Below are 20358 nucleotides of genomic sequence, written 5' to 3' on the forward strand. Positions count from 1 at the left end.
AAGAAGCCACAAGTCCTATCAGCCTGAGTCTGACTCTCTGAAATCCAGGCAAAAGGCTGAAACATCAGTATCGTAGCTTGCATATCCTGGATTCCCCGTTCAGGAGGTTAAGCCTGAAACTGCACAATGTTCAGAACAGCTACAATGAAAGGGAGTGTCTGAGATGGAGTCATATGTGAATTTGGCACGTTGATAGGGACCCCCAGTGAGTGCAGGAGGTCTGCCATAGTCTGGAGGGGAGAAACAGCCTGGGGCGAGCTCACCTTTGACAGCCTGTTGTTGAGCTAGGGGAAGACTGGCACCCCTTATCTCTGCCGATGAGCTGCCACCATGCCATCACCTTGCTGAACACCCAAGGGGTGCCGGTGAGGTCAAAGAAGGGCACAGAGAACTGAAAGCACTCGGCCTACCATGAACCTCAGGTAATGTATGTGAGCAGGTAGAACGGGGATATGAAAGTATGCGTCCTGCGAGCCCAACACTACCATCCAGTCTCCCAAGTCAAGAACAGACAGAACCTGAGCTAGAGTGAGCATTGTGAATTTCTCCTTCTTGGGGAAGAAATTGAGGGCGTAGGTCTATGATAGGACAAAGGCCTCTGCCCTTTTTGGGCACTAGAAATTGGCAAAGCTATCAACCAAAAACTACTTCTAGCATCAGCACAGTCTCTATGGCCCCCTTGGCCAAGAGAGCCATCACTTCCTGGTGGAGAAGGAATAGGTGATCCTCCACCAGCCTGTCACACACTGGTGGCAATGGGGGTGGGGAGGAGGGTAGTCACAACAGGGAGTGAGTAGCCCATTTGGACAATCTGGAAAAACCCACTGGTCTGATGCTATAGACCATCAGTGGAGCAGGTGGTGGTGAATCCTGCTGCCGACTGGGTGCCCATGACGGCAAGAGGGCATATTGGCAGGGTTTAGAGGTTGTGGCTGCCGGAGGACTTGATGGACTGATTGGACCCTTTGTTGCCCAAACTACAGGGTCTGTGGGTACTGCGTCCTTAGCCTCGCAGAGATTGAGATGTGTGTGCAGCTAGGTGGCTGGTAAATAGAGATTTGGCTGCAAGCCCCTTCCGTTGGCCTCAAAGGAATCAAAATTTGGATTGGGGGTGTTGAGGGGCCATGGAAATGCCTATGGACCTGGCAGTAGCCATACTGTCTGTAAAGCACGCCAAAGCTGAATCCACCTTGTCTCCGAAGACATGGAAGCCACCAAAGGGCATGCCCGTAAGCGATGCTTGACCATCCCCAGAAAAGCCAGTCATCCATAACCAGGTGTGGCATTGTAATCTTACCGTTGATTAAACCACCTTGCCCAGTGAGTCAATGGTATCCAGTCCACATCAATATGTGAACTTGACTGCGTCCCTCCTGTCAGCAACTACCTGGGAAAATATGGCCCGGGCCTCCTCCGTGACAGTAAGCAGCACATGCACAAACATATCACAGAGAACGTGGAATAGCGGCCCAAAAGACACAGTGTTCATGGACCGCAGTGCCAGGCTGGTGGAAGAAAACATCTTCTTCCCCAAGGTGCCTAGCCTCTTGGATTTCCTATCAGGCGGAGCAGTAGGGGATACACCAGGATTTACAAGGGAGGTAGAGGCTCGAATCACCAAGTTCTCCAGGGTGGGATGTTGTAAGAGGAAGTTTGGGTTCCCTGGAGCGGGTGGTGGCAACGGGCAATCATCCTGTTCAGAAAAGCCCCGGGGCCTGGACGAGGTCCTAAGCAGGAAGTCAGTAAGGGCTTCATTAAAAGGGAAAAGCGGTTCTAAAGATCACTTTGATTTCTTCTTCTTCTTCTTCCTTGTGGTGTTTTGTCTTACCCGAACGGTCCTACGAATAAGAGTGTGATGAGGATCTGGAACTACACAACTGCTCCCAGGACGTTTCTCTCGACCAGGACCTCGATCATCGTGGCGTCATACGTCCAGCTACCAGGAGCTTGAGGGATCACTCCCTCAAGGCCTTCGGGTTCATGGAACAGAAATCGGTGCATGGCTTTGGGTTGTAGTCGCACTCAAGACACCAGAGGCATACAAGATGAGGGCCAATCACTGACATCAATCGATGACAAACACCGCATGGCACAAAGATGGCCTTCCGTGATGACATCTTTGCCACACCATAAGAAAAAACTTCAAGAGACTTTGACAAAAGTCAAAAAAATGTAAGTAGAAAAATGACTAACTGGTAGTTCTTCTCCAGATCTGGGCTGACTTGTACGGAAAAAAATGAACTGATGTCAGCTCAATGAGGTGGTGCATTCAACAATCAGAATACATTTAAGAAAGCAGGATCACCTTTATTGAAACAGGTTACTGAAGACAGCCTGTCCCAATGCTGATTCAGCTTCCATTTTTGTGTCAAAGCAGCAGCGCTCTGTGAATGTGTGCCTGCTCCTCCAGGTAGCTCCACAGCAGATGTCTTGTAAAGGCACATGTTTACAGACTGCTACAGCCATAGCCATGCTGCTGGTGGAATGCACCCTGCTAGTCCTTGGAGTGGGCACTTGACCTTGTTACAGACGATGTTGCTGTTTGACAGCAAGCATGCTTCTCCCTGTTTGGACAAAGGTAGGCCTAGCCTTAGGTTGCCGAAGAATACAAACAGTTGGTCAGAGGAATGCATGCCTTTCGTATTGTCCATGTAGAACTTTATGAACCTGCGCACATCAAGCATGTTCTGAGCTGAGGGATTTGGGAAAAAGAACCGAAGAACGATGGGCTCTTTTAGGTGGAACTTTGGGTAGAAACTTCAAATTGGTCTGTAAAATTACCGTCTTTAATGAAAAGGGAAAAGTCGCTTTCATTGTACATGCAAGCATTACCCCTATCCTTTGTGCTGATATAAGTACCAAGAGAAGTGCTGTTTTCCAGGAAAAGAACTTTACTGTGCTCTATGGATGGGCTCGAACTGAGGCAACATGAACTGGCACAGGACAGTACTAAGCTTCCAGGGTAGAGGTGGGGGTCGTACCGGAGGAAATCTCTGAAGAGCCCATGCATAATTTTCTTTAAGATCATCTGTGGAAAAAGAGCAGTCCTTTCTCAAACTGTGAGATTGCTAACAGATGGGACTCATACTGAGTATTTTAGACCATTTTTGGATAGGCTCAGCACTTATGTAAGTATTTGAAGGGTGTTACAATCACTAGATGGGATAATGTGGCATTGAACCAGACAGAGAAACATCTCTATTTAGCTTTCTACGTTCTTGTGGCAGATGGAGCCTGAGCTTGAGCCATGAGGTCTCTGCACACTGTTGTGAGATCCACATGTGCATACTCTAGGTCATCAGGAGGTTGTGGTGCAGAATGTAATATTGTGCCTAGAGGGGAGACTGGGGTTCATCTTCAATGGAATTGATTGATATATAGAGAGATTTGGGAGCTTCTTGTACAAGTAATGGTGATGCCAGGCTGAGGCAATGTGAAACAAAGGTACAATAGTCTCCCTTTGCGTATCTCAGGGACTTTGGGGTTCAGGTGAAGTTGCAGAAAGGTTCAACTGAAAATGTTTGACCATTTGATTGAAAAGCCTCTTCACTTGGATCATGATTGCCAAAACGTTGTGATGTAAAACTGGCATTTCTTTTTGTTCTGGGTGGCAAGCAAGTCCACTGTGGGACAAGCCAATGTGTGCAAGATGTAATTCACTTGGTCTTTGTGGAGCTCCCATTTGTGACAGTCTGTTGGTGTCTCATCGTAGCTGTGCCTCCTCTGACAGAGGTCAGGACGTTGTTCCTCCTTACTTGGCAATGTAAAACATCAATGTTATGATGTCCGTTCTCATGAGAACTGCTTGATCTGCCAACCTTAAGACCAGGAGCTCTAGGATGTTGGTGTGGAGCTTCTGTTCTCCATTTGACCAAAAGCCCTTGGTCAACAGTTCCTACATGCAAAAACCCCAGCCCTTAATGGAGGTAAACATTATGAGCACTACTCTCTCCGATGTAGGGAGGAACGGAAGCCCTGCTTTGAGATTCACAGGGACCTACCAGCAAACCAGTGCTGGCTTCCGATGTTCTGCAACTCACAACACGTCTTCCCACATGCTGCGAACTTGCTACCATTGGTTGTTTGACGGGTCTCATCCACAGCCTGCGGAAGGTTATAAGATCTTTGCATGATGTCATCAGGCCCAGCAGACATTTGTAGTGACTTACTGTGAGCAATTGTTTGACATATTAGTCTTTCTGTCGAGGGGAAAGATTTTTTTTTTTTAAATCACCTGTGTCAAGTATCGCTCTCAAGAACAGTATGTTTGTACGAGGTTCTGTAGATGACTGTGATATTCAATATTAGTCCTACTCTACGGAAGAGTGATGCAGGGGACAGTCAAAGCGCTAGGTACAGGTACAGCTGATGACCTTATCACCCGAGGCAAGCAGCAACCGGGGCTAGGCACTTGGTAAATATACAAGATGCTGATTTGAGGCCGAATGGTAGCACCTTGACTATGTAGTGCTGCACCACCTCTGCAAAGCTGAGATATTTTCTGTGCTTCCACTGACTCGGGATGTGAAACTAGGCATCCTGAGGGAGTTAAAAGGGAAATTCTCACCCCCATCTGTTGTGGCAGGAATGTTACAAGAGTACAGCTGGAAAAAGTCAAACTTGTTTCCGACTGCCCTGGGAGAGTGTTTGTGATGCACTCTTTTTCCGACCCAATGGTCTACTATAACCTTGTCTGAGGGTTCTACTGGATGTACAATCCTGGTTGATTCAGGGCTTTCTTGGAGGGTAGTATGGGCGCTCTTAAACTCAATACTAATTGAAGCTCCCTCAATAGGAATGAAATCTAAATGAGCCACAAAAATTAGCAAAGCCAGGGAAGAAATGGTTTCTTACCTGTAACTCCAGTTCTCTCGTAGGGGTATTTCCATGATAGTCATAAGCACTGAATAGTTCCGCGCGCCTGCGGGGACCCCGGAGCACTGTTGTGTAGTATATTCTTAAGTGCAATCATCAGCTCCTTGACAAAAAGGTCTGTGAAAAACACTTAAGAATAACAATGTGCAGCCTATGTGAACAGCTACACAGGCCAAATTGTTAGAAGAAAAAAACAGTTGTAGTGTAAATTTCACGTTTAAACCTCTATTTATTCTATAAATACATAAATAAATACATTCTCATATTTTATTTACACCTCTCATGAGAATAAAACAATGTAGGGCAGTGTAGCCCATAGGCTGCCATTATACAGAATGAAAATAGAGCTGTGCCTTTAAGAAAGTAAAGTCTTCCTGTTTCCCATCATGCACAGCAAAAGGCAGTTGCCTCAGTTCTTTTTTGGAGGCTATTAACCTGACATGAAGAAAAAAACAAAACATTTGTTGGAGTACCAACCTCCATAATATTCATGTTCTATGTCAACTCCACCGGGGAGGAGGGAGGGTTGCTTATGACTATCATGGAAATACCCCTACGAGAGAACTGGAGTTACAGGTAAGAAACCATTTCTTCTCTCGTAGGGGATTTCCATGTATAGTCATAAGCACTGAATAGAGTAGCAAGCCCATCCCCATAACCGCGGTGGAGTAGATATAAGAATACTGAGAAAAACATGAATCATGCAAACAAATTCTTGAGCAAAGCCTGCCCAACCTGAGCATCTGCCCTAGCGTCTGTATCAAGGCAGTAATGCTTAGTAAAGGTATGGACCGACCTCCAAGTGGCAGCCTTGCATATTTCTGCCAAAGGGACATTTCTCATCAAGGCTACAGTAGCTGCTTTCCCTCTGGTAGAGTGGGCTTTTGGCCTACCACCAAGGGATTTGTTTGCTAACTGATAACATAACATTATACATGAAACAATCCACCTGGATAAAGATTGTTTAGATGTACCCAAACCTGTTCTGATTGGGCCATAGTTAATAAAAAGCTGTTGTGATTTTCGTAAGCTTTTTGTCCTGTCCAAGTAAAATTTCAATACTCTCTTTACATCCAGAGAGTGCAGAGTTCTCTCAGCAGGAGTAGCTGGATTCTGAAAGAAAGTCGGTAATGAAATTGTTTGGTTCACATGGAAGTCGGAGACTACCTTAGGTAAAATTTTTGGATGAGTTCTCATTACCACTTTTGCAGAATGAAAAACCGTGTAGGGTTCCTGAGCGCAAAGGGCCTGGATTTCGCTGACCCTACGCGCTGAAGTGATTGCCACCAGAAAAGCAGCTTTCCATGTGAGATGTTGCAGCGATGCCTTATGTATTGGCTCGAATGGCGGCAGCATCAGACGTGATAAGACAACGTTCAGTTCCCATGGAGGAGAAGGCTTTCTAATGGGGGGAAAAACCTTCTTTAAACCTTCTAGGAAATCCTTAATAATCGGAATCCGAAAAAAGGAAGTTTGTGAAGGACTCTTTCTGTATGCTGTGACAGCCGCCAAGTGAACTTTTATTGACGACAGTTGTAAGCCCGATTTTGCCAAACTTAACAAGTATGGCAGGATAGATTGTTCTCCACAGGAAACCGGGTCAATGTTGTTGTGTAAACACCAAATGCAGAATCTCTTCCACTTGCTTGCATAGGCTGATCGTGTGGAAGGGCGCTTTGCTTCCTTCAGAATTTCCATACAATCCTGAGGTAGGTTCAAGTGTCCATATTGCACTAGCTCAGGAGCCATGCTGCCAAACTCAACGATGAGGGGTTGGGATGAGATATCTGCCCTCTGAACTTCGTGAGAAGGTCCGGACGATATGGTAGCCTGATGTGTGGTTTGAGTGACCGGTGAAGAAGGTCTGGGAACCACCACTGGCGTGGCCACTCCGGAGCAATTAGGATCATTTTGGTCTGAACATTGGACAGCTTCTGGAGGACCGCCGGAATCAGGGGAAGCGGTGGAAAGGCGTAAAGAAATGCTCCTGACCAGCTTATCCACAGGGCATTCCCCAGTGTCCCTGGATGGTAATATCTGGAGGCGAAGTTTTGGCATTTTTTGTTTTCTGGGGTTGCGAATAGGTCTGTAGAGGGGGTACCCCAGAGTGCGAAAATGGAATGAACGACGTCGTCGTGTAGTACCCATTCGTGGTTCTCGTCCATTACCCGACTGAGGGCATCCGCTTGAACATTCTGGATGCCGGGCAGGTGAGTTGCCACTAGTGACAGGTTCCTGGCTAGAAGCCAATGCCAGATTGTCTGAGCCTCTCTGGATAAAATTCTGGACCTGGTGCCTCCTTGTTTGTTCACGTAGTACATAGTGGCCACGTTGTCTGTCTGGAGAAGGAGAGTTTCCGTTCTCAGAGAGGGAAGGAAGGCTTTGAGCGCAAGGTGGACTGCGCGAAGTTCCAGCAGGTTGATGTGATAGAGACTCTCTCTCTGTGACCACTCGCCTTGGACTCGAAGATGTTCCATGTGCGCCCCCCATCCGATCAGTGACGCATCTGTTACGATGGTTTGAGATGGGGGCCGTTGTTGGAACGGAATCCCCACCAAGAGATTGCTGGGTAAACACCACCACTTGAGGGATTGTAGGGTGTGAGGAGAAAGAAGGACTTTGTTCTCCCAATCGTCCCTCAGTTGACACCACTGATCCTCCAGGTTTTCCTGCAATGGTCTCATATGGAGGCGAGCATTGGGAACCAGATGGATACAAGACGCCATCGAGCCCAGTAGAGAAGCTATTATTCTTGCAGTGGCTTGAGGTCTTTCCTGCAGTTGTTTGCACTTCTGGAGAATCGATAACCGTCGTTCCTCCGAAGGAAACACCTTTCCTAGCCTGGTATCTACAATGGCCCCTAAGTAATGCAACCTCTGAACAGGTGTTGCTGTAGATTTCAGGAGATTGACTTGAAGACCAAGTTTTTGCAGCAGTTGTAGAGTCCATTCGAAATGTTGCTGTGTCTCGAGACAACTGGAGGCCTTTATGAGCCAATCGTCTAGATAGGGGTAGACGAATATTCGCTGTTTCCTCAAGTGGGCGGCTACTACCGCCATGCATTTGGAAAAAGTTATTGGCGCTGATTTTAGGCCGAAAGGTAGAACTGCAAATTGGTAATGGCGTTTTCCGACAGTGAACCTTAGGAATTTTCGATGTTTCTTGGTTACTGGGATGTGAAAGTAAGCGTCGCAAAGATCTATCGCACATAGCCAGTCGCCCTGACGTAGATGTGGATAAATTTGGTGTAAGGCTAACATCCTGAATTTTTCTTTGCGAATCCATTTGTTTGCTGTCCTCAGATCTAAGATGGGACGAAACTCTTGTTTGTCTTTTTTCGGTACAAGGAAATATCTCGAATAAATCCCCTTCCCTTGCTGGCTGATGGGAACGGGTTCTATGGCTCTTTTTTGCAATAGGATATTGACCTCTAACTGTAGAGCTTCGAGATGGCGGTTGGCTGTTTTGGGTGGAACAGATGGTGGAGGACTGGTGAATCTGAGAGCGTAACCATGTCTCACAATATTCAATACCCAGGCGTCTGTTGTGATGCGTAGCCACTCGTCCAGATGATTTGAGATACTTCCCCCTACCGGAGTGGATAACGGAGGAGGGGGAAGCAAAGATTCAGGGCTTAGACGTGGGAGCCTGTCGAGTTGCCTGAGTTTGAGGTGTTGAACGACCCCTTGTCGACCTTCGCTGAGTAGAGAAACCCCTTTGATACTGCTGTTGTTGCTGTTGCTGGGGGCGCGAAGACATCCAGTGTGGCGACTGATACCGGTGGGTGAAAAGTCGTCGTTGATATGGCCGGAAAACCTTTCTTTGTGTCTTTCCATCCCTACCGCTTTCAAGGTATCTAGTTCAGCTTTCATTCTAGCCATCTCGTCATCGGCATGAGAACCGAACAAGGTGGAGCCCGAGAAAGGCAGGTTTTGTATTCTCTGCTGCGCTTCAGGTTTGAGTGATGTAAGTCTCAACCATGCATGCCTTCTGAGCGCTATCCCGTGTGCATAATTGTGTGCGGATAGCACCGAAGAGTCAGCTGCAGCACTTATAATTTGGTTAGACACCATGGATCCCTCACCCACGACCTCCAGGAAATCTTCCCTTTTATCCTTAGGAAGATGTTCCGGAACTGTATTAAAGAGTCCCAGAGGGCACGATCGTACCGCCCTAATAACGCAGTAGCGCTGGCTGCCTTCATCGTGACGGCTGCAGTAGAGCATACTTTTCGTCCTGCAGCATCTATCTTTCTGCTCTCTTTATCTGGAGGTGAAGAAGAAGATGGTGAGGTTGAATGCAGTTTCTTTGCCGCTACTATGACCACCGAATCAGGAACTGGGTCCGACCTCAAGAATAGAGGATCTTGTTCTGGTGGACGATATTTTTTAATAAGTCTGGAAGGAGCAGACTTTGTTGCGGCCGGTGCAAGGAAAATATCCATTGCTGGTTCAAGGAGACCTGGAACCAGTGGAAGCAAAGGTCTGGAAGATGTCCTGTGATGCAAGGTCTCGAAGATCACTGACGTCGATGGGGCAGGTACCGCCAGCGGGATGTTCAGCTTGGTTGCCCCTCGTACTAAGACCTCCTGGAACGTATTCACATCATCTATGGGGGACACTCTCGGGGACGGTGAGTCCGATAGGGTTGGAGAGTAGTCCCGTGTAGACGAAGAAGAACGCCTGTGATGTGAATGCTGAGATCTCTGTGGGTCATGACGGTGTCGAGAGGAAGAAGAGCGTCTAGAGGAATGTCCCGAACGTCTTACAGACCGCGTTGGAGTCCTCAAAACAGACTCTACAGGCGGAGCCGGAAGAGGCGCTGTAGGTGTTACCGGCGTCTGTGGCAATGGTGATTGTCGAGGAGAGAGTTGTGGAGAAGGATTCTGAGGTTGTATAAACCCTCCTAGGTCTTTTTGATTGTCTCGACGTCGACACACTCCTCGACGTCGAAGTACGGTGACGGCGAGTGTCCTTCGCCGTCGATTCTTCTCGCCGTTGAGAATCTCTCGACGACGACCCTCGACGTCGCCGTGATGACGGTGAACGTCTACGACGTCGAGCACCCCTCGACGTTGATCGATCTCGCCGTTTCGACGGCGAACCGGATTCAGATCTCCTCGACGTGGAACGTCCTCGCCGTGTCGACGGTGACCCAGATCTCGACGGCGAAAGTCCACGCCGTCTCGACGGCGAAATCGTCGTCGACGGCGAGCGATGTCTCTTTCTCGCCGGCGAACCACTCCTCGACGGCGAGCATGTTGGCGCCGTTCCTTGCCTCGACGTCGACGCCCTCGACGTCGTCGGAGACCTGTGCCGTTTTTGAGCCGGTCTGGTCGGAGTTATAGAGGAACCAGTGTGAGCCCTGGTAGAAGACTGACCTTCTCCTCGCTCTGTGGTAGAATGACCACTTTTCCTCCTGTCCTCTTTCGCCTGGAGTCGGATCTTCTCCCTGTCACGAAGGGTCCTTCTGGAGAAGGTTTTGCAGATGTCACACGACTCCGGTTTGTGGCTGGATGGAAGGCAAATTATGCAGACCCGATGTGGATCTGTTTTGGCCTTTTTTCTGCCACAAGAAGGACATTTGTCAAACAGTGAAGGCATTTCTGAAGTAGAAAAACCTCAAAATTCTGTCAGAATCTAACAGAAAAAAGCAGAAAATTATCACTCAATGTTAAAAACGTCGAGTGAAAATGAAATTCAAAAGATTTTAAATGAATTTCTGTCACAAAAGGATTTTGTGAGGTAGAGCTCAATGCTTCAGGGTCCTGTCAGAAAGGAGCCGGAAAAAAGAACTGAGGCAACTGCCTTTTGCTGTGCATGATGGGAAACAGGAAGACTTTACTTTCTTAAAGGCACAGCTCTATTTTCATTCTGTATAATGGCAGCCTATGGGCTACACTGCCCTACATTGTTTTATTCTCATGAGAGGTGTAAATAAAATATGAGAATGTATTTATTTAAGTATTTATAGAATAAATAGAGGTTTAAACGTGAAATTTACACTACAACTGTTTTTTTCTTCTAACAATTTGGCCTGTGTAGCTGTTCACATAGGCTGCACATTGTTATTCTTAAGTGTTTTTCACAGACCTTTTTGTCAAGGAGCTGATGATTGCACTTAAGAATATACTACACAACAGTGCTCCGGGGTCCCCGCAGGCGCGCGGAACTATTCAGTGCTTATGACTATACATGGAAATCCCCTACGAGAGAAACAGTGGATGGCTACAAGAGATTTTGCCTCATCGATATACGTTTAGATATTCTGTAAGGAGTTATCAACATGTTTGCCAAACACACTGAGTCCATCAAGTGGCATGCTAAGTATTGTGGCTTGGACTTTTGGATGGGAAGCTATGGGTTAGAGTCACCTTTGTCTTCTCATTACAGCCACTCCTGTGACCTACTAAAAGCCTGCGCTTCAGACAGCCATTGCAGTGCCAAAGATCTCCAGTGATATTGCTGTACCTTCTTTAACTAGTGCTCTAGCAATGTCCCTCTTGCCTTCTGTCCATGCTAGACCGGGGGAAGTTACAGGTTCAGGCCGACTGCAATGGAGCGTGGGCTGGATACAGGAAATAAGTTAGTACCTTTAAAAAAGTTAACTTCTCAAATTCTAGTGCAAAGAGTCCAGTTCATGTTAAAGGAGGCAGCAAGGAGCTAGAAGAGCAGATGGTCATCACTTTAGTTTAAACAACAGGCCTGGCTTCAGGGACAGATGTCTCTGCAGTGCAAAGATCCGGTCGGGTATCACAGACGGTCACTTCTGGAGGTGTAAGTTGACAGTTACCATTGACTGTCAGTGAGTAGCATGAAGTTCAAATCTCACTTTGCCACTCACCGCTGGCGGTCACTGTAGCGTGAAGAGCCTGGTTCACTAGAGCTTCCCATTGCTGAAGCTTGTCGCGGGGGTGCAAGAGTCTCAGCACGAACAGAACCTGGAGAGGCACCTTTTAGGGATCCAGGAGTCACTTTAGCAGAGGCCAGCAGGGCTCAGGCACGTCCAGTTGTAGGTATGCCTCTGGAGCTTGTTGTGTCCCAGAGGTCAACCAACTGATCCTTGTAATCACTCAGGTTAGCCTGTGATGAAGGAAGCAGAGCAGTCTTCTTTCACAGGGAGCAGGGTAGGCCACAAGCAGCAGGGCAATCCTCTGGTAGTAGCAGGGTAGTCCTCTGAGGAATAATGCAGGCCTCAAGCAGGAAGGCAGTCCTCTGGGGAACAAGGCAGTCCTTCTTCTGAAGTCCACAGGTATAGGAGTGTACTGAAGAGTGCTTCAGGATGTCCAATACTTATACCTGGTGCTAAAATTTGAAGTGGGGGGGGGGGGGTGACATCCTAGCTACCTCCACACCTGGTTCTGGAATTGTAGGAAGCTGGCTCTGTATATACTATATCAAAATGAGAGAGTGTACACAGAGTCCACGAGATCCCCAGAGGCTTGACAAAGGCAATAATAGATAATACTAATGCTCTATTTGTGGTAGTGTGGTCGAGCAGTTAGGCTTATCAGAGGGTAGTGTTAAGCATTTGTTGTACACACACAAGCAATAGAAGAAACATACACTCGGTGACTTACCTCCATACCAATAGGTTTTTATATAGAAAAGTATCTTTTGTTAATTTATTTCTAGAACCACAAGATTCAGTTTGCAGGTAAGTACATTAAATGAAAGGTACTTTCCATAGGTAAGTTCAGGATTTTGAATCAAAATCGACAATACATACAGTTTTCTTTAAAATGGCAAAAAGCTGTTTTAAAAGTGGACACTGCAATTTTCAACAGTTCCTGGGGGAGATAAGTAAAGTAGAGTTTCTGAGGTAAGTAACAAACTTACAGGTTTAATCTCTGGGGCATGGGTAGCCCACCTTTGGGGGTTCAAGATAACCCCAAGCACCCAGCACCAGCAACACAGGGCCTGTTAGGTGCAGAGGTCAAACAAGAGCCAAAATAACATGGGCCCCTATGGAGACGGGGGTACTCCGGTTCCGGTCTGCTTGCAGGTAAGTACCTGCGTTGTCGGAGGGCAGCCCGGAAGGGGTTCAGAGGACCACTGGAGGGGCCCCAAGTAGGCACCAATCCCACACCCTCAGCGACACAGGGGCTGGCTGGTGCAGAGTGCAAACAGGGCGTCTGGTTTCCAATGGAACTCTATGAGGGGACCCCAGGCGTCACTTAGGCACTGCAGGCAAGGCAAAGGGAGGCTTCTCGGGCAAGCCACTGACTAGAAAAGGGAGGAGGGTCACCTCTTGGTCGTAGCTGCACCGGTGTTCGGTTTCTTTCGAGTCTGGGGGTGCAGTGCTTCTCCAAGCGTCAGATATCTTCGTCCCGGGTAGTCGCAGTCAGGGGAGTCCTCGGGATTCACTCCGCAGGCGGCGTTGCGGAGGGGTAGAGAGGTCAGCCCAAGGTGGACACTCAGTCAGAATCACCTGGGGGGGTCCTCTCTGGCTAGTTGGGCACCTGGACAGGGGCCAGGGGATAAGGATGCAGAGTGGTTTAGGACTCATGCTTCTGGAGTGCGGTGGGAGTCCTTTAGAAGCAGTTTCTTCTTCTTTCTTGTTGGACAGGTCCACTGGAGTTTCTTGGTCCTCTGTGATGCAGGCAGTCCCCTGGTGGCTTTTCAGGGGTCTCTGGACCTGCAGAACACGTTGCTCTTCTTTTACAGCTTTTTGAAGCAGGAGACAGGCCAGTAGGGCTGGGGCCGGGTCAGTTGTTGTCTCCTCCTCTTCTTTGTGGGGCTGTCAGCTCAGCAGTCCTTCTTCTTGTGAGGTCATCAGGAACCTGGGGAGCTGGGTTCAGGGAAACCGTAAAGTTTTAAATTTAGGGGCGTGTTAGGGTGAGGGGGCAGCAGCCAATGGCTACTGTCCCTGAGGGTGGCTACATCCTCCTTGTGCCCAACTCCCTTTGGGGTGGGGGCACATTCCTATCTCTATTGGTCCCTGTCCTCCAAACAAAGATGGAGAATTGTACAGGGAGGGGGGGGGGGAGGGAGGAGGGGGAGGTGTCACCTCAGCTCTGGACTCCTTAGGGGTGGTCCTGGCTGAGGTGGCCACTCCTCCCTGTTTTTCTAATTTTCCCGCCGGACTTACCACCAAAAGTGGGGCAGTGTCGGAGGACAGGCACCTCCACTAGCTGGAGTGCCCTGGGGGCACTGTAATCCGAGGCTTGAGCCTTGGGGCTCACCGCCAGGTGTTACAGTTCCTGCAGGAAGAGGTGTGAAGCACCTCCACACAGGAAAGGCTTTGTTTCTGACCACAGAGTGCACAAAGGCACTTACCCCATGTGGTCAGAAACTTGTCTGAAAGTGGCAGGCTGGAACAGACTGGTCTGTCTTACACTAGCAGTTGGGCTAACATACAGGGGGCATCTCCAAGATACCCTCTGTGTATATTTTTCAATAAACCCCACACTGGCATCAGTGTGGGTTTATTGTGCTGAGAAATTTGATATCAAACTTCCCAGTATTCAGTGAAGCCATTATGGTGCTATGGAGTTTGTGATGACAAACTCCCAGAAGGTATACTTAATATGGCTACACTGCACTTACAATGTCTAAGAATGGACTTAGACATGGTAGGGGCATATTGCTCACCTGTGGTATAGTGCACCCTGCCTTAGGGCTGTAAGGCCTGCTAGAGGGGTGCCTTACCTATGCCACAGGCAGTGGTTTGTGGGCATGGAACCCTGAGAGGGATGCCATGTCGACTTAGCCTTTTTCTCCCCACCAGCACTCACAAGCTGCAAGGCAGTGTGCATGTGCTGAGTGAGGGGTCCACATGGTTGCATAATATCTGCTGCAGCCCTTAGAGACCTTCCCTGGCCACAGGGCCCTTGGTACCATGGGTACCTTTTATAAGGGACTTAACTATGTGCCAGGGTTGTGCCAATTGTGGGAACAAAGGCACAGTTTGAGGGAAAAAACAGTGGTGCCGGGGACTGGTTACCAGGGTCCCAGCACAATTTCAATCAAAGCTGGCATCAACACTAGGCAAAAAGCTGTGTGTGTCAGGGGGGTGGGGGTTAGGGGTAACCATGCCAACAGTGGCATTTTCCTACAGGAATGGTTTCCCTTTTTCCTGCCAAGGTTCCATGCAGTCTGAGGTGATAAAATTCTGGTGTTGGGTTCCTTTGTGTATGCCAGAGGCAGCCCTTTTAAATGTAAATGGAGCAGGGAACAGCTCCGCCCCACCCATCCTGGCAGGATGGCACATCCTGCCAACACCTGCTCCCCCTCTTGTCTCACTGCCTGCTTTTTCTCACTGTCTGGGACAAACACACAAAGGCGAACTGCCAACGTATTCACAGTCATGTGACTCAGGACAAGGCAGGCACCAAATGCTTAGGGCAAGGAGATGTCAATTTTCGAAAAGTGTCATTTTCCGAACTGTGACCTAAAATTTGACTTCACCATTAAAGATGAATTTTGAATTACAATAAGAAATCAAAATGTGACACTACTATCTCTTCCAAATCAAAAGACCGCACCTATTAAATATAAGAAGGCAACTCTCTGAATGTTATCCAAGCCTGAGATATGTCCTAAAGAGCTACTTATGTAGGTAGCACCAGGAGTGCTGCAGGCCCACTAATAACATTTAATTTACATGCCCTGGGTACATGTAGTACCATATACTAGAGACATAGAAGTAAATTAAATATGCCAGTTAGGTGTATGCCAGTTTTAAGGAGTGAGCACAAGCCGTGATAAAGTGCCCAGAGTCCTAATGCCATCAAAAACAATATTCAGAAAAAAGGATGGTTTAAAGCAAAATGTTTGGGAAACACCACACCAAGGATGCCCGGACTAAAACTAGGTCACAAATTAAGTACAATTAAGCGTAAGAAAATTGCCCAGTGTTTATAATAAAAAAAATAAAAAAAACATGTACAACTGTTTTAAAGCACACTTTTCTACAGCCCAGTAGTGTAGAGATGGTATTTGAGAAAAAAAAAAAAGTTACAAGGAGGCCACAAGGAAATAAAAGAAATTCAAGAAGGACCTCAAAAGGATTATCCCCAAAATATCAACAGGACATTAGGCATAGTAGGCGACCACAGAGATTACAACAATTTAGTTTCTAGGGTAAAAAATACATTTTCACAAACAAATGGCATACGTAATCACAATGAACAGTCAGGAAGAGTAATCTCTGATACAGTTCTCTATTTTGCCTCCTCCAGAGCCTCTGAAATACTGCCAGTTCATGAAGTTAGCCCATACTCTTTTTGAGAAGATACAGAGTGCATTTTCCTAACTGATGAAAGTAGCAGTTAACTGGCACATTAGTACATAGACTAACGATTTGATTAATCACCCATCACCTTTACTTTATGTTTTGGTACGCAACATCTAAAACATGAATCAGACATTTAACGGGGCACCACAAAGACAGACTGAGGGGAATAAAAGCTACAGTAATCCACAATAAACAACAGACAAGTGCACATCTGAATTTAAGAAGAGCAAATCTGGCTCATTTACAGGTGTGGGAGCACATCAAAGAAGAACTACAGTATGAGAGAAGTAAGGTGATATTTTCACAAACATGCTCCATTAAGTTTTTTCATACCATTCCTGCAGCAGGTGCTTGGGGCGTGTCCGTGAAGAAATATGTTGTTCCACCTACAGTTTCTTTCTGGATTATTTGAGATGCAGATTGAGGTTGCGAAACTGTATTGTTAATGGGTGTAGAGGCACTAGTAGGCACCATGTAATTTGCTGGGTTTGGAGTATGACTCCTCCTCCGTGGAGCAGGAGATGTGTGAGGCGTGATTTTAGGGGAATGAAGAGGAGAAGATCCAGCTGATAACGACATTCCTAAAACAAAAAACAACACAATTATTATGACCTTAATTGTTTCAATAATCAGAAGCCTAATGATACTTAATATCTCCAATAAAGGGAAGACCATAAATTATAAAATAGTCTACTAAACAATGCATCTTTCTTATCAAATCCACAATTTAATGAAGAGAATTTAGGATATGTGTTCCAGATGGCATTAACAAAGTAAAAGGAATAAGCAATACATTGCTACATGAGAAGATTCATAACCACCCGAAATCAAACACTGAAATATGAGAAGATCAACTCTGTTTTAACAGTCCCAAAATCTATCAAGCTGTAGAGTGATAACTGGCAATGCTCATACCAAATATTAATGAACTGGACAGGCACTGGCAATAATGAGTGGAGATTATAGTTTAATTCAATAATAAAGAGCAGGTAGCATTATAGATAAAAAAGGTAATAGATCACACAGGAGTACCATGAACAATTAAAATCAAGGAGTGTGATTTACAACGAAGTGATGGCTCACAGACAAAAGACAATGTCTAGTTAATGCGGTTGTACAAAAACACACAAGAAAAGCCAAGATGGCCCATCTCCTGCTTCAAAAAGCTGTAAAAGAAGAGCAAAGTGTTCTGCAGGACCAGAGACCCCTGAAAAGCCACCAGGGGACTGCCTGCATCACAGAGGACCAAGAAACTCCAGTGGACATCGGACCTGTCCAACAAAATAAAGAATCAACTATAAAGGTAAGGATAAGGGTATAAGAGACTTAAAAAATTCAGTCTAGAGATTCTGGAGATATCTTTTGTAGAATCTATATGCTGTACAGTGCAATTCAATGCTCTAAAATTTTTGTGGCAATCATGAAAAACATGTCTATATGTTTTCTGTCTTAAGTCCTTTTGGGATCACACGGAGAAAAAGGCGGCCAATTCTTAACAGCAAGAACTAATTGGGCATTTCAGTTGATTATTGCAGGCGTTCTTGGGGTTTATCCAAAAAGCGCACCAAGCTTTAATCTGAAATTAATTGACATTGTTAATGATTTTTGACATCCAAGCGACCTGAATCAAAAAACCTGTTGCACCGACATGACTAAGGACTTAAGTCAATACTAAACACGTACATACCCCTTCCTCACACTCCCCCACAATCAATAGTGAGACATTTGCTCTTATCACCTTTTGTTCTGTTGGGATATTTGTGAGGTGAGTTAACCCTCATCTCACCATATACTGATGATATAGTGTACAATGTCATGTTCAAGAACTTCTTAATAAATTACAATTGCAAAAGGGAGTCACACAATCCACCCATGAAGAATTTGCTCAGATTTTAAAAGATGATGAGAATGAAAGGTTCGGCTCCGAAACTGGTTTTCTAATTTTCGACTCCGAAAAATTGTGTCTACTGGAGTCGGAAACTGAGCTTTTTGTTGTCTCCGATGTTTTCAGAGGAGTGGCCTTTTTCAGTGCCGAACTGGCAAGTTGGACACTGCCAGTCTTGTTTCGGGCCGAGCCATGGCCTTCTGGCAGTGGCGTACCAAAGGCCTTGTGTTTTTTCTTTTGTGAGGGTACAGGGGAAGACGTACTCAAATGTCCTGCTGTGCCCGGTCTGTCTTCTTCTGATTCCTGCTCGGACTCGGAATCTTGAACAGAGACTGCGGTTTGCATCAGTTCTTCTTATTCTACGTCGAGATGTTCACCGCTTCTCAACGCCATTTCGAGACTTCTTGTCCTTCTATCTCGAAGAGTCTTTTTCGATCTGAAGAATCAACAGGCCTCACAGTTTTCTTTCCGATGGTCTGGGGTAAGGCAGAGGTTGCAAACCAGATGCTGGTCTCTGTAGGGTACTTCGCGTGGCACGGAGGACAGAATCGGAATGGAGTCCGATCCATGAGGCTTCAACTTCAGAGTCTGTCTAGAAAGTTTTGGGATGATCCATCAAGTAGGGGCTGAGAAAAGAGGGGGGTGGGTCCCAAAAAGTTTTTTTCCCATGCCTTTTTCCATAGGAATTTTGAACAGCAATAGCACCCGAACCACTGGACAGAATTGCAACACATTTGGGAGAAAAGTAGCTCTTGGTTCAGAGAGAGCCCTATTTGGGTCGAGCGTAAGCGTTCAACCTTGTGTATACTTTTAGTATAATTCCTATGACTTAAAGCAATTTCATTTGTTGGTTGCAGTGTCCTTTTAAAATTCTTGCTCGCTAGTGGTCAATTCTGCCTTTTTCTCCCTCCTTGTTCTGTTTCAGAGCTGTAATCAACTACTGAATTATTCCACTTAGGTTTCTTTATCTTTTGCTGTGAATTACTTTTTTAGTTTTTTCTTTGTTGCTGCGTTTTCACTGTGGGTGTTTTAGACTGGTAGCTGCCTGCGTTTTATAGCAGCATTCCGTTCCTCTCACCTCATCCCATCCCATGTCGCTGACATTTGTTTTGGCTTTATCCCAGTGCTGTCCTCGTTTACCTCTGGCTCCTAAAATAAGCTTATTTTACAAAAGAAACACACATTGGTTTAGCTCACTGCTCATAAAAGCAGCAATATGCCCTTTCTGGTAGAATAATCTAAACCTAGAAGCAATGATGTGAAAGTTGCTTTGCCTCACGGGTCTCTCTGTCCAGGACACCCCTACCTCCCTGACAGCACTCGGGACACTGCACACAGGGCATTGCTTATCTCCTTTATTGGGGTCATAAATCTTCTCAGGCTGCTCTGCTATTGTTAACTTCATTAGAGCTTAGTTGAAATGCGAGGCTAGCACTCTTAACTCGTGCAAGACTTTTCATTCTGTTAAAATAAAAAGAATATACTTATCCAGCCTTATTTTCCAAATTCTGCTTAGACGTTTCTGATGTCAGTAGCCGCCAGTGACCACCAAAACATGACCGAAAAAGACAAAATTATGAGTGAGGGTTGACTAAGTAAAGTCCAGTTCTGAATTTACATTGGCAATAGCTCTAACTCAAGAAAATGCGAGACCTACTGCATTGCATATGCTTGTTGTCATTTGGTGTACATTTGTTCAGTAGTTTTAGAGAAAGAAAATAAAAATTTGTATCTATAGGGACACGAAGGCTCGGCAAACCCTTCCAATCTTGTGCTGAAATCTAATTGGCTGCCAACACTTTAAACCAGGAAGTGTTGGCAGCCATGTTGGGACTCTGCTTCAGCCGAATCCCAGAAAAAAAGCGGAAAAAAGAAAAGAGGCCAGGGTATGGACAGCCCCCCCCCCCAAAAAAAAACCACAAGAGAAAATCAATGAGCATGGGATGTGCACGCTCACCCCACCAAATGGCAGCCCCCTGGACCGCCACGTCCCCAGGGCTTTCAATAAATACAGTGCCCCCCATCTGGACCGCCACCTCCCCGGGGCTACAATTAAATAGTGAAAGGGGTCTGTTTGGGACCCCCGAACCGCAGGGACCACCACCTCCCACGGCAATGCTCATTGGAGGGAGGCTCCTTTCATGGAGCCAATGATGGCCATGGGAACTGTCACCCACAGGGCCAGCTCTTGCTATGTTGCGGGATGACCACCCCTGGTACATAGCTATTTGCTTTTGGTTGGTAGGAGCTGCCAGCTCCCAAAAAAGAAACAAAGTCTGTTTTCTGACAGCAGGAGCTGTCACACAGCTCCCGCTGGCAGAAGGAGGAGTTTTCATCTGTTTCGCTGCATGCAAATATGC

The 20358-nt window shown here is 46.5% G+C and overlaps 1 protein-coding gene across 2 annotated transcripts in view; it reads right to left on the reverse strand.

Moving 5' to 3' along the window:
- The window catches only part of PAN3 (poly(A) specific ribonuclease subunit PAN3), a 620383-nt gene that overhangs the window by 447491 nt on the left and 152534 nt on the right, over positions 1–20358 (reverse strand). For both annotated transcript variants that reach the window (XM_069202205.1, XM_069202206.1), the window contains exon 8: positions 16447–16694. In XM_069202205.1, the coding sequence (XP_069058306.1) occupies positions 16447–16694 (248 nt within the window). The remainder of the gene's footprint in view (positions 1–16446; positions 16695–20358) is intronic.

Source organism: Pleurodeles waltl, chromosome 8, assembly GCF_031143425.1.
Source record: "Pleurodeles waltl isolate 20211129_DDA chromosome 8, aPleWal1.hap1.20221129, whole genome shotgun sequence".
NCBI classification, from domain to species: Eukaryota; Metazoa; Chordata; class Amphibia; order Caudata; family Salamandridae; genus Pleurodeles; species Pleurodeles waltl.